General features: G+C 40.9%; 1 protein-coding gene across 1 annotated transcript; it reads right to left on the bottom strand.

Annotated features, from left to right (window-relative positions):
• Positions 1–10,875: 10,875 nt before the first annotated feature.
• On the bottom strand, positions 10,876–12,667 carry LOC145423778 (uncharacterized). Its single transcript, XM_080296569.1, has 3 exons — positions 12,586–12,667; positions 11,915–11,971; positions 10,876–11,819 (listed from the first exon to the last, which is right to left on the bottom strand). Exons 2-3 carry the CDS (start codon positions 11,952–11,954, stop codon positions 11,311–11,313), a joined length of 549 nt encoding a protein of 182 aa, XP_080152695.1. The 5' UTR covers positions 11,955–11,971; positions 12,586–12,667; the 3' UTR covers positions 10,876–11,310.
• Between the last annotated feature and the right edge of the window lie 763 nt (positions 12,668–13,430).

Raw genomic sequence — 13,430 nt, 5'->3', positions numbered from 1 at the left:
CATTATTACAACAAAGAATTATCCACTAAATACAAACTTCCTTACTGTTTTGTCCTCAGATTATGGAGTATTACATTGAATAAGCAGGAAAGTTATTTTTTGTTTTTGTGTTTTTTGTTTTTATACACAATAAATACAGAAACGTGGCTTACCATCCCTTCTAATTTATCATTTGAATGTCCAGGAAGTGTCACTGTAGGGTCATGCAATAGAGGAGGTGCTAGTAGAAAGTAAAGGGAGCGCAGCTGCAGGTAAAACAGTGCAGTGTGTTGATAAAGGCAAATGCAAAATGGGTGCATTTCTTGTGTAATTTTGTGCAGACATCAGTCTGTGTGATTATCAACCACACAATCTGCTCATGTCCAAGTGATGTCATGTGCAAATGTCAGTGTGCCATTCATTGAGATGAGATGAGATAGCCTTTATTTGTCAGTTGCAGGTCTTTTGCCCACAACCGAGATGACAGACCTTGCCGACCGTACATAAAATACACAAACATCACACTGGGGAGACAGGTCAGGCCAGGTAGCGAGGAAAAAACATTGAAATGTGTAACACAGAAGGATAATACAGGAATGCACAGATATCAACACACCATAGCACAATAAACACAGACAGCAACATGGGGAAGAGTTCCAGTGTGCACATCTGATCTGGGACCTCTGCAATCTTCGACTGCGCCTCCAACTGACCCGATGTCCACATCAGAGGGGAGCGTTGGAGGTGGCGTTGGATCCGGGGTAGGGAGGGTGATGCTTCAGTGAGTGCTTATCAGTATCAGTATATGTATGTGTGTGCGTGTCCATAGTTCAGCTGAGACAGTGTCCTTCGCCCTGCCAGGCTAAGTAAACAGTCTTCCAGCCAACCCAGGTGGCCTTGTAGGGAATGGGAAGGAACAGACTCAACACAGTCGTTATCAGGGAGTTTTGTTCAGCTCCAGCCTTGCAGCTGGCACCGAGAGGGTATCCGCATAAATGATGTTATTTTTTACTTTAGTGCGAACAGCTCATATGAATTTCAAAGCAGTTCTACAGTGTAAAGGGAAGTCAAACGAAAAAGACAGGTGATCAGGGAAGTTAATTATTTTGTTGTGGGGAAATACCAACCCGAGGATATCTAACGCGCTTTGCAACACTAATAGTGAAAGAAAAACTTCAGAGGTTTAAAAGAGACACGGTTTCAAATAGAAGCGTATTATTAAGTGTCAATATTAAAACAATAAATGAGAAAATAACCATATAGTTAAAGGGTTAGGGGAGGTAGCCAATCAGGTCAGCTGTTAGCATTGATTAAGATAAGATCAGCTTTATTAGTCCCACGCGTGGGAAACTTTTCATCATGGCAGAAAGTACAAGTTTAAGAGCAGTAAAATTAAGAAAAACATGACAGAATAGGATAAGATAAAATCAGATACCATACGATACAACAAGAATAAAAGTGCTATATACAACAAAATAGAATAAAATGCTCAGTTATAGTAGGAAAAAAAATTGCACATAATATTGTATTTAAGGGAGACTGGGAGAAGGCTATCATGGTGTAATGGATGTGTGTGTGTGCATGTGTGTGGTCATCTGCAGAGACCATGTTGTCTGACAGCAGTGGGGAGGAAAGACCTGGGAAATCTCTCCGTCCCACACCGTGGGTGCTGCAGCCACTGAAGGAGCTGCTCAGTGCTGTCACAGTCTGCTGCATGGGGTGGGAGATGTTGTCCAACCGGGATGACACCTTAGCCACCATTCTCCTGTCACTCACCACCTCCACTGGGTCCAGAGGGCATCCTACAACAGAGCTGGATGTGTTTGTCGGCGGTGTGTTTGCTGCAGTAGGAGCGGAAAATGGCCAGCTTTTCATTATAATCCGCTGGAAGTTGCTGCGCTACCGTAGTCCTGGTCCGGATGGAAAAATGGCACCGTGTCATGAAACGAAAGCACCAAGACGGATCTCCTCGGAAATGTTCAATTTTCATTTCTTCTGCTAGCGAAACGCTTCTCCCGCTCGTTCTTTGCTCGATGATCCACTGCTCGAGTCTTTCCTCCAACTCGGGCCACCTCGCCTTATGTCCGCGGAAACTCCGCTGCATCTTCTTGACCTGTCGGAGCTCGTTTTCCAGCTTCCTCCACTTGCGAACCATCGATTCATTAATCTTAAATTCTCTCGCGGCTGCTCGATTTCCATGTTCCTCCGCGTAGCTTAAACTGTGCTTCATAAGCGTGTCTCTTTGCCATTTTCAGGGTTGTTAAAACAACGATGTTCTGCATAATGCACATACCTGTTCTTTCATACAGGTGTGTGCAATTGTACCGGTATATACAATCAACGCCCACACTTCACCCTTTAGCGTTCTCATGGTGTTCTCTACTATGTCCTCCTTAAAACACACAGGGCGGACTGCGCTATAGGGAAACTTTTTGAAGAAAATCTAAGACTTTTATGTGCGCCTTATAGTCGCGAAAATACGGTACGTCATTGTCATGAGACACTCTCGCAAAAAAAGAAAATCATGGTTTTAGTAATGCAGTAACGCAGCGTGCTTATGGGAAAGTAACAGTAATCTAATTACCTTTTTTGCAATAGCAATCCCCTACTTTACTCGTTACTTGAAAAAAGTAATCGTATCTGCCCGTCTCTGCTAACTAGTCTCTCAGCGTGACTCTGAGACAGAATGTTTGTAATATTAGTTATACTGTGCAAAATAGTACTAACACATCAGAAACTACTAAAAGCTAATGCACAAAAGGAGATGTTTATTTATTATGTTTTTTTATTACTGCATACATCATGCATCTCTATAGAAAATACACACTTTGCTCACTGTGACGTATATGTCATTATCTTAGTGCACCTGCATGTCTGAGCGTACTTGCATATAAAATCACACAGGTGCAGGTAGAGGAAAATGTGTAATGGTTTTAGGTAAAAAAAACTTCCTTGTCAATTTACATAAAGATCGAAACTTGTGATAAACATCACAAATAAAGGCATCCCTTTCTAATGTGTTCTCAGAGTACATGTGATTGGAGCGAAACATTTCCCGGAACAATCAAACTCAAAGTTCCGTTTTCATGTTTTTCATGTAAAGTGTCCCACTTTCAGCGTCCATGCTTTTTTGGAATTGGGTTTGTAGAAGAAAATCATTAACAGTTATTATATTGAAAAGTGTTTTTAATTTGGGGAGGCATGGTGCCACACCCAGCTTAGTCTAGTTCTTCACTTCTGAGGCTGATTCGCTCTCCAAAAGTTGCTTCTGTTCATCTGGACGCAGCGTTTTGTGGGAGAAACGTTTCGTCATCATCAGGTGACGTCTTCAGTCTCAGCTGACTGCAGGTTTCAACCTTATAAACAGTACATTTGTATAATGACTGAAACCAGCCCACTGAAGGAACAATGAGCTGGGAGGTCAGTTCCTTAATCATAATTATGCAAATTCTCATGACCATTGGTCAACAACCACTGACCAAAGCCCACTGATCAATGACCATGAGTCCCATTCACAGAGAGTTGGGGAATGGCTGCAATCACAGCATTGAAAGATGGTGACAGATGTACCCTTAGGCCCCCTCCTCCATTCAGAGATAGTCTTTCCCTTTTCACGTAAATGGCCTCCTTGACTCCGCCCTCAAACCAGCGTTCCTCCCTGTCCAGGATGTTACATCCTCATCCTTGAAAGAGTGTCCACTGGCCTGTAGGTGTAAATAGACTGCAGAGTCCTGGCCTGACGAGGTGGCTCTGCTGTGTTGTGCCATCCTCTTAGCCAGAGGTTGTTTGGTTTCCCTGATGTATAAATCCTGGCAATCCTCCTGCACTTAACAGCGTACACCAGGGGTCGGCAACCCTAGGCACGACCATAGCTGGACTGGCCATCGGGCATACCAGGCATTTGCTCGGTGGGCCAATGATTTCTTTCTATTTTTTTGGTAAGGGTATAAACAATGAAGGGTGGTGGATTGGTCAGATGCTGGCTGGTGTGGAAAAATAACTCAGCTGTATGGTGGTGGCTGTCCGGAACTTCCACAGATTCAGCAAGTGGTGGAGGCCAGCAGGTGGATGAGGGAAAGGGGAGGCAAGAGGAGAGACCCGAGGCGGCCGCCCGGTCCGAGTGTCAGGTGAACCGAACTTCAGGTAAGAATTTCTGACCTGCAGTCTATCTGGGTCAGATATAAACCAAGTTTAGGTGGAGTTTATTTTCATTGTGCTGACTTTTTACAGTCAGTTACAATAACTCGTACTGCTACTAGCTAGCATGAGGGAGTTTATACAGCTGGGTGGTGCTATGATGTTACTGATAGTGAACTTTATTTTGTTCATAAGGTTAGTAGAGTTGCCAACGGCTCCTTACAAAAATGGAATCGTCTCACATTCAGAGAAAATATTACACGTTTCGTATTGAGCTGAGAAGAGACGCAGTTTGTCCCGGACTTCAGCTAGAATGGAAAAAGACACAAAGCTGGAGTTACTCTGTGTCTTTGCTGCACAGCTGCCTCTTCTTCTCTCATCCTCTCTCCCCCTCTCTCTCCTGTTTCTACTTCAATCATGAAACTGATCAATGATCAGCTGATCAGCTTTTCTCTCTTGTTTGTTTATCGCCCACTTTGCGCCAGAAACAGGAAACCAGCTGATGTCGCGCTAAACAACAGCAGCACGTTTAAGCTTGATCAGCTGTTGTTAGAATGTATTTAATATTAATTTCTAGTATCAGCTGATGTTTGCTGGAGCCACAGCTGTAAAGCTGCTGGTCATGATGTCGGTTTGGATATGTGGTGAGAGGGAAACATGAAGATGAAACCAGGAGATGTCCTTACTGAATCATCAGAGCTGAACAGGTGATGGAGAAACAGGTTTACCTTTTAGGTCACATGGATGAGTTGAAGTTATTCAATTCAATTCAATTTCTTTATTGTCCCACAAGGGGAAATTAGTTTAGCAGCAGGAGGATAAAAACAAACAGAACAATACTATAAAACAATAATAACAATAATAATGATAGAAAATTCAAGGACAATTATTTGCCATTAAGGAGACAAGACGCAGTAGGGATAAAAGAGACCTGGAGTCTTTTAGTCCTCCTCGGAGGTACTCTAAAACGGCGGCTGGAAGGCAACAACTCAAACTCACTGTGAAGTGGATGGTTCACACAATTAATAATAGAATGAGCCTTTCTAAGCACATTTCTATTGTAAATGGCCAAAAGTCCATCTTGCCAGCGCCCTGAAATTTTGCTAGCAGTTTTTACCAGAAGTCCCAACCGATTCTTATTCTTCACCATCAGGTTACCAAACCAGGCAACGATACAAAAGGACATCACAGATTCGATAAAACTTCTATAAAACAAGGACAACATCTCAGATGAGACGTTAAAAGATCTCATTTTCCTTAAAAAGAACAGTCTTTGTTGAACTTTTTTAGTAGTGGCATCAGCATGAGATTCAAAACACAGTTTATGGTCAAGTACCACACCTAGATATTTATAACTCTCAACGATCCCAATATCGGCAGTTTTAATGATAGTGGGTGATGAGCTATAAGAGGACTTCCTAAAATCTATAATCATGTCTTTAGTGTTTGACACGTTAAGTGAAAGGAAGAACTCATCACACCAATTCACAAAATCATCTACAACCTGTCCATGGCCTGACTCGTCCCCCACTAGAAGACTGACGATCACTGTGTCGTCAGCAAACTTCAGGATGTGTCTGTTTGTGAAATTGCTGCGACACTCATTTGTGTACAGAATGAACAGAAGGGGAGAGAGGCAGCAACCCTGGGGTGATCCAGAAGAGGAGGAGAGCACATCAGAAAAGACATGATTCACCCTCACACATTGTGACCTATTAGTCAGAAAGTCTGTCACCCAGCCGACCAGACTAGTGTCAAGCTTGAAATGATTGTAAAGCCTGTCAGCAAGTAAGAGGGTTGAATTGTATTGAATGCCGATGAAAAGTCAGCAAATAATAATCTTGCATGGGTGTGGGGGGCCTCAAGATGCTTATACAAGAGATGCAGGAGTGTGACAGCAGCATCCTCCACACCTCTCCCTGCTCTATAGGCAAACTGGAAGGGGTCAAGATGGTGTTCAACATGCATTAAAATCTCCTTCTTAATTATCTTCTCAAATGTCTTCATCACTAAAGAAGTCAGAGCCACAGGCCTAACATCATTCAGTGCCTTAGGAGAACTGCCCTTAGCAACAGGAACAATGATCGCATGTTTCCAAATTTTAGGTACCATCTGTAGCTCTAAAGAAAGTGAGAAGATATAGTGAAAAATCCCACTCAGCTGATCAGCACAAGTTCTCAGTACCTGTCCACAGATGTTGTCAGGTCCAGGGCTCTTGCTTTTGGTATGTCTAAAAAGATTAGCTACCCCTGTCTCATCAATACAAATAGATGGGGGAGTGATGGTCTTTTCCCTCAGTGTGCTGGTCTACCTAGAACAGTCAAAGTTCTCAAAACGAAGGTAAAAACTGTTAAGACTGTCTGCCAGATGTTTGTCAGAGGTAAACGCCTCTAAGGTAATGCTGGGAACGTCTCCCTCGTTAAAAGCAATTTTCCTTTTAAGAATCAGATCCTTAATATCTTTAGAGAGCCACGGTTTGTTATTAGGGAAAGTCTTAAATTCTCTGAGTGGAACCACAGAGTCTTTGCAAAAAGAGATGTAGCTACACACCACATCAGTGAGTTCATCCAAATCACAAGTGTTCTCTTGAAACACGGAGCAGTCAGTGCAATCAAAACACCCCTGAAGGGCAACACAACTGTCTTTTGTCCAGACATTACTCCGCTTCACACAGGCCTTCTCCCTCCTAATCACAGATCTGTAGGCAGGGAGGAGGTGAATAACATTGTGATCCGAAGAACCTAGCGCAGGTCCGGCCACAGACTTGTATGCCCCCTTAATTGGTCCATAACACAAATCCAGCGTTTTGTTATGCCTTGTAGGACAAGTGACATATTGAAAGAAATTGTTCAGTGATTTCTTAAGATTACAATTGTTAAAATCACCAAGAATAAAATTAGGAGCATCCAGAGAGAGTCTGCAGATTGTGTACCACTTTAAAAATGGCATCAGCAGCAACTTTAACGTCAGCCTTAGGATGAATGTAAACAACAGTGACAAAAATTTGAGGGAACTCCCTCGGTAAGTAAAAAGGCCTGACAGATACTGAAAGGAGCTCGATGTCAGGAAGACACAACCGCCCCCGCACAGTAAAATTATTACACCAGCCCTGGTTGATATATAAACAAACCCCTCCTCCGTGAGATTTGTGTGTTACTCCACAGTTCCGATCCAATCTGACAGGGGTCCCAAAGCCGCTGATTCGCAGTTATGAACTGTTTCTGAGAGACAAATAACACCAGGATCCTTTTTTAGGTAGCTGACAGCTGGTAACTGTGCAGGGGCGGGTCTAGCAAAGTGTTGCCAGGGGGCCAGGTAGGGCATTAACAGGGAGAGGGGGGCACAAAGAAATACTTTTCTTTCTAATTGTCATTTAAAATTTCTAGCTTTTAACAAATAATTATCCGAATCTTGCGAACAAAGTTTTTATCTGATGTAAAATGTAGAGATGGCACGATGCCACATCTTTATGTCCGATACCGATATCAGAAATTTGGATATCTGCCGATACCGATATGAATCCGATATAGTGTTTTTTAATCAATAAAACTGTTTTTTAAATATCTTGCTGCATTTTGTATAAGCTCATACTCAAGTTTAAATAAACAACACTCAAGTTTACAAAACAAAACAACAACACTAAAGCTATTGTAGTAGTATTTATTTTATTGTCATTGTCAAGAACAATGAAATTGCGTTTGGGGCTTCCATACAACCCAAAAAAAAGAAGAAAATAATAAATACCCCTTAAAACCCAAGTGTACATATTTAACCCAGTGTGACTCCAATGCAATAAGACAATCCTTAGCAATAATGTTCGTAGAAATTCAGACAAAGACCTGAGAAACATGACAAAATACAACAATGCAACCCATTCAATATTATTGTACTGTGAGATATGATATCAGATATGATAGTTATCTATTTAAGAAAGAGGGGGGGGGCAGGAGGGGGAAGAGAATAAAGATATGATGCACCAATGCAGACCAGTTCATTGCTATTAAGAAGTTGGATATGGTTATTGTCCGTGAGAGGGGGGCAGAGAGTTCAGGAGCCTCACAGCCTGTGGATACAGGCTGTTGGCCAGTCTGGATGTTCTGGCCATACAGATATTCTGTTATACCTGTGTGTAAAAAATACACTGCACCCAAAACATTTCATAGTTCAGCAACACTGATCAATCTAATAAACTTAAACCTGCTCCATCCTCCCTATTCTGGTATTTTAAAGAGTACTTAGAAGAAATATTAAAATATTAAGCAACCTAACTAATAGGGTTCCAACTCCCAGCAAAAGAAAATAGGGAACCCCCCCCCCCCCCACCCTCCACCTCATGATGCTTAATCGACGTAATCAACCTTAATTTGATGCAGTGTGAAAAAAAATGCACAGAAATCAATTATTTTTCAAGAAATATTAAATAGATTCAACATCTTTCTTCAGCAAAATTGCAGACTGCACAGATGGTACCTTCCCAAAGTAAAAAGTACTATAGCTTACTAGGGTATATATATTAGACTTAATAGTCACTATATACAGTAATGGACTTCTATTCATTTTACATCAAATTAAAACTTTCGGTGTAAGATTCGGATAATTATTTATTAAAAGCTCGACATTTTAAATGAGAATAAGAAAGAGAAGTATGTCTTTGTGCCCCCTTTTCCCTGTTAATGCCCTATCGGCCCCCCTGGCTAAACTTTGCTAGCTCCGCCCCTGCACAGTTACCAGCGTCAGCTACGTAGAAAAAGATCCTGGTGTAGAAAGTAATATTAAATAAATTCTAACAACAGCTGATCAAGCTTAAACGTGCTGCTGTTGTTCAGCCGCTGGTTTCCTCTTTCTGCTGCAAAGTGGACCAAAAACAAAGAAGACAGACGATCAGCTGATCACTGATCAGTTTCATGATTGAAGTAGCAGCAGGAGAGAGAGAGGAGGCAGCCGCTCCATATATCGGTTGTTAAGCTTAACGTGGGAATGCTTTACAAACATTTATCCGCTGGTCATTCGACATGAGGAATGACTTCTGCATTCTTAATTCAGCTCAAGACGCTGTAACAGTAACAGTAACACTTTCAATCCGCTAGTAAAACGTAGTTCTATTAAATTTAGTGATGATCATTTTCAAACCAATAAATGGAAATTCAAATTAGGCTAATTCAAATTCCGTTTTTAAAAGCATTTATTCAAGTTACAATTCAGATTCAATCCGAGCGATTCAAATTCAAATTTAACTTATTCAAATTCAGTTTCTGATGACACAGATTTCTGCCCATAAAACCTGCAGTCAGCTGACACTGAAGAAGTCACTTGGACGAGTGACGAATCGTTTCCCACAAAACGCTACATCCAGATGAACAGAATCAACTTTTGGAGATTTACTTTCCTGGATGATTGAGATGCATCAAGACGATATTCACTCTGTTTTCTGTTGTTGGAACAGCATCTATCATCCGTATGGAGGCCTCCTGGTTGACTCAGTGATTCTCCCAACATTTTCTTCAACTGACAATCATTGCCTGTCTTTAAACACGTGTCTTAGGTTCAATGTCAACACCATTATGGACTTTGTCTCCTCCTCCTTTGGCTCTTCCATCTCACTGTGCAGAGAGTTGAGGATTCATTTATGTCTGATGTACAGTTGGTCTTGTAAAGTACTTTATTTGTACTCTTAGATGTTTCTAGAAATATCTTTCTGGGGTTTCTTCTTTCTTCTTAAATCTTTTATTTAGAGATGCTGTGTTTTTCTCTCACACCTTTGGTATCTTTGCGAGCCCTTGTAGGGGAGATACAAGGGCTCGCAAAGATGGTAAATGTGACCTGGTTCAGGACACTGGCCCACATAGCTCTTTCTTTAGACTAAGCAGCACTAAATGACCCATTTCTAAACCAAGCTTTACCAAACTAAGTAATGCAATGATCTGGCAGGTGGTTTCGGGTAAGTGGCAATTAAGCACGAGACACAGTATAGAGTGCTTTCTACAACAAGCCATGTATACTTTACTTTCAATAAAAGGTTAGTGTTAGTTTGCTTTGCTTCTGAGAGTCTCAGTTCTGGTCCTGACAGTTCATAGCATGCTTCCTTTGCAGTTTTATTTACACAGCGCCAAATCACAACAACAGTCGGCTTTTATATTGTAAAGCAGACCCCACCGTAACACATACAGAGAAAAACCCAACAATCATATGATGTGAATATGTTTCTGTGTGTGAATGTGTGTGTGAATGTGTGGATGACTGGATATGTAAAGCGCTTTGGGGTCCTTAGGGACTAGTAAGGCGCTATATAAATACAGGCCATTTACCATGTTTCTGAACTGAACTTATGGAGTTGGCAGAACAGAGACAGATTTCTGCCTATTTCTGTGTCAGTAGCTGTTTATGCATAAATTTAATTTTGACCACTTTTGTTTCTTGTTGCTCTCTCGCACTTTACTACTTTTACCACTTCTATAGTTCTTATTAGGGATGTTGTGATGAAACTCACCTATGTTCTGCATCTATTCTCAGCACACGGCTCTTCTGATTTAGTTCAAGGCAAAAACATCAGGAACAAAAGGTTGGAGACATTTTTGAGCCTACCTGTAACCTGTCCAGTGTCTACAACACATGCACAGATGAACATAGCAGAAGCAGTGCAATAAATATTTTTTGTGGTCTTGCTAAAAATTCACACAAATTACATTTAATATAGAATAATACAGAAATAGCCTGTTTTTAAGTTAGTCGACTGAATTAGAAAGAATGAAAATACAGAAATACAGTTGTTAATGTCATTTATTGATTAATTCTACAATCTAGTGTTAAATGCAGCTGTTTTCACAGTACACAACAGACAGAAGTTAGGATAAATGATCAGATCAATAATATTTACACAACTGAACATCTTTCTTTCGTAGTTAAATATTTCATCTAAATGCTGACCCTCTGATCGGACGAATGCAATTAACTCATGTGAAAATAATCTGGGATCCTTTTGAACATGCACACTATACAGAGCAAGTACACATATTTACCGGCTTCTAGAATCAAAGATACATTTCCCACACTTCTATTTATCCCCTCCGTTTCGACACTTTCATATAAGATGAAAAATAAACATAAAACACGATCAGACTGGAAATGAAAAGATGAGCTAGAACTGTAAATACGTCTGCTGTTCATTGCAGATTAATTACAGTCACATGTTGCTCTTTATAGAAGTGCAGCAGCGATGATGGCCACTGTGACAGAAACCAGGCTGACTTCATTAACCACTGCCCCCGCTACTACTGCCGTGGGTGTAGCTTTGGTTGTGGTTGTAGCAGCTTTGGTTGTGGTTGGAGCAGCTTGGGTTGTGGTTGGAGCAGCTGTAGTTGTGGTTGTAGCAGCTTTGGTTGTAGTTGTAGCAGCTTTGGTTGTGGTTGTAGCAGCTGTGGTTGTGGTTGTAGCAGCTTTGGTTGTAGTTGTAGCAGCTGTGGTTGTAGCAGCTTTGGTTGTGGTTAGTGCAGCTGTGGTTGGAGCAGCTGTAGTTGTGGTTAGCGTAGCTGTGGTTGCGGTTGTTGTTGGAACAGCAGCTGTGGTTGTGGTTGGATCAGATGTGGCCGAGGTTGGAGCAGCTGTGGTTGTGGTTGGATCAGATGTGGCCGTGGTTGGAGCAGCTGTGGCCGTGGTTGGAGCAGGTGTACTAGTGGCTGCATCCGTGGTTGTGGTTTGTGTGTCGGCTAAAGATGTTCAAGAGCAACATTGATGAAATTATTTCACTTTCAGGCCCGTCTCCTGTACAAAGTAGAATTTGTGATATTTTGCGTAAACTTACCAACAAACAGAAGCAGGATGGCAAAGATCTTGGTCGTCATTGTGGAACGATCCTTTACTGTTTTAAAGATAAAATGATTGGTCATAGTATGATGTAACATTCAGAAGTGTTCAATGTGCCCTCACATTTGTCATTATTCCTACTCATACATCATATTATTATTATTAGTATTATTATTATTATTATTATTATTATTATTATTATTGTTGAAAAAAAGGATATAAAACATGAGAGAGAGGATATGCATTTATCCTAACTTTGGAAATTCCCACGTTAAAATAACCAAAACATTAAACACAACCTATAACAACATAGCTTAACTAAGTTGGAATAACTGAAAAACAGAAAACATAATTACATAGATACAAGGGAAGTAAAATAAAATAAATGTGTTGACCAGCTTAATAAGTAATAAGTGATTTTTATGACAAACCTTTGTTTAAAAGGAGAAAAATAACTCTAGACTTTATTTTTTAAGGAGTAAAACTATAAAAACCTTTTTCTCCCAGAAACAAAAGCACGCAAAGTACTGTCATAATATCTAAAGTGTTATTTCTTTCTTTCTTTCTTTTTCTATTATTTTCTATTAAATAATATAATGGAACAAAGACAGAGCCAGCAGTTTTCACTGAGGTTAAATTTGGTAAAATATCCAGGATGAATGAACTTACAGGTTTCGGTGGCTTCCCTCCTGAGATAGAAAATGTGATGCTCACAGAGTCCAACTGTTTAATTGTCGATGTTCTTCAGTCGTTTTATACCCACAGAAGGCTGACCGTGACATCAGGTGCTGAACAAAGACACAGGGAGGGAAACTGGTTGGGTGACTTCTCGTGTTAATGTGATATTAGATTTACTTTTAGTTTTTTTTACTGATGGCTGTGAACAGAGTGAGCGAGTCTCCAGCCATCACACGGCAGAGGCTCTTTCAGGCTCGGTGCTGGGTTTCAGCCAATGGGGTTAGAGATCTTGTCAAATCCACAGGCCTTCAAGCACCTTGAAAGAGTAGTTGTCAAACAGCTAACAGATCATCTTCAGAGGTTTATTTGAAGAGTTTCAGTCAGGTTTCAGAGCTCATCACAGCACAGAAACAGCTTTAGTGAAGGTTACAAATGATCTTCTTATGGCCTCTGACAGTGGACTCATCTCTGTGCTTGTCCTGCTAGACCTCAGTGCAGCGTTCCATACTGTCGACCATAATATCCTATTAGAGCGATTAGAACATGCTGTAGGTATTACAGGTACTGCACTGCAGTGGTTTGTATCATATCTATCTAATAGACTCCAATTCGTGCATGTAAATGGAGAGTCCTCTTCACACACTGAGGTTAATTATGGAGTTCCACAGGGTTCAGTGCTAGGACCAATTCTGTTTACATTATACATGCTTCCCTTAGGCAGCATCATTAGAAGACATAGCATAAATTATCACTGCTATGCAGATGACACCCAGCTCTATCTGTCCACGAAGCCAGATAACACACACCAATGAGTTAAACTGCAGGAATGTCTTAAA

The sequence above is a fragment of the Astatotilapia calliptera genome, chromosome 22 (assembly GCF_964374335.1).
Source record: "Astatotilapia calliptera chromosome 22, fAstCal68.1, whole genome shotgun sequence".
Taxonomy (NCBI): domain Eukaryota; kingdom Metazoa; phylum Chordata; class Actinopteri; order Cichliformes; family Cichlidae; genus Astatotilapia; species Astatotilapia calliptera.
The sequence above is the reverse complement of the archived record's forward strand: the minus strand, read 5'-3'. Positions and strand labels throughout refer to the sequence as shown.

Excerpts from the sequence above, each read along its gene's own strand:
- LOC145423778 (XM_080296569.1), bottom strand. The coding sequence starts at position 11,954 with ATGACGACCAAGATCTTTGCCATCCTGCTTCTGTTTGTTG. Across the intron at positions 11,820-11,914 it reads CATCCTGCTTCTGTTTGTTG|CCGACACACAAACCACAACC; the intron begins GTAAGTTTACGC and ends GAACATCTTTAG.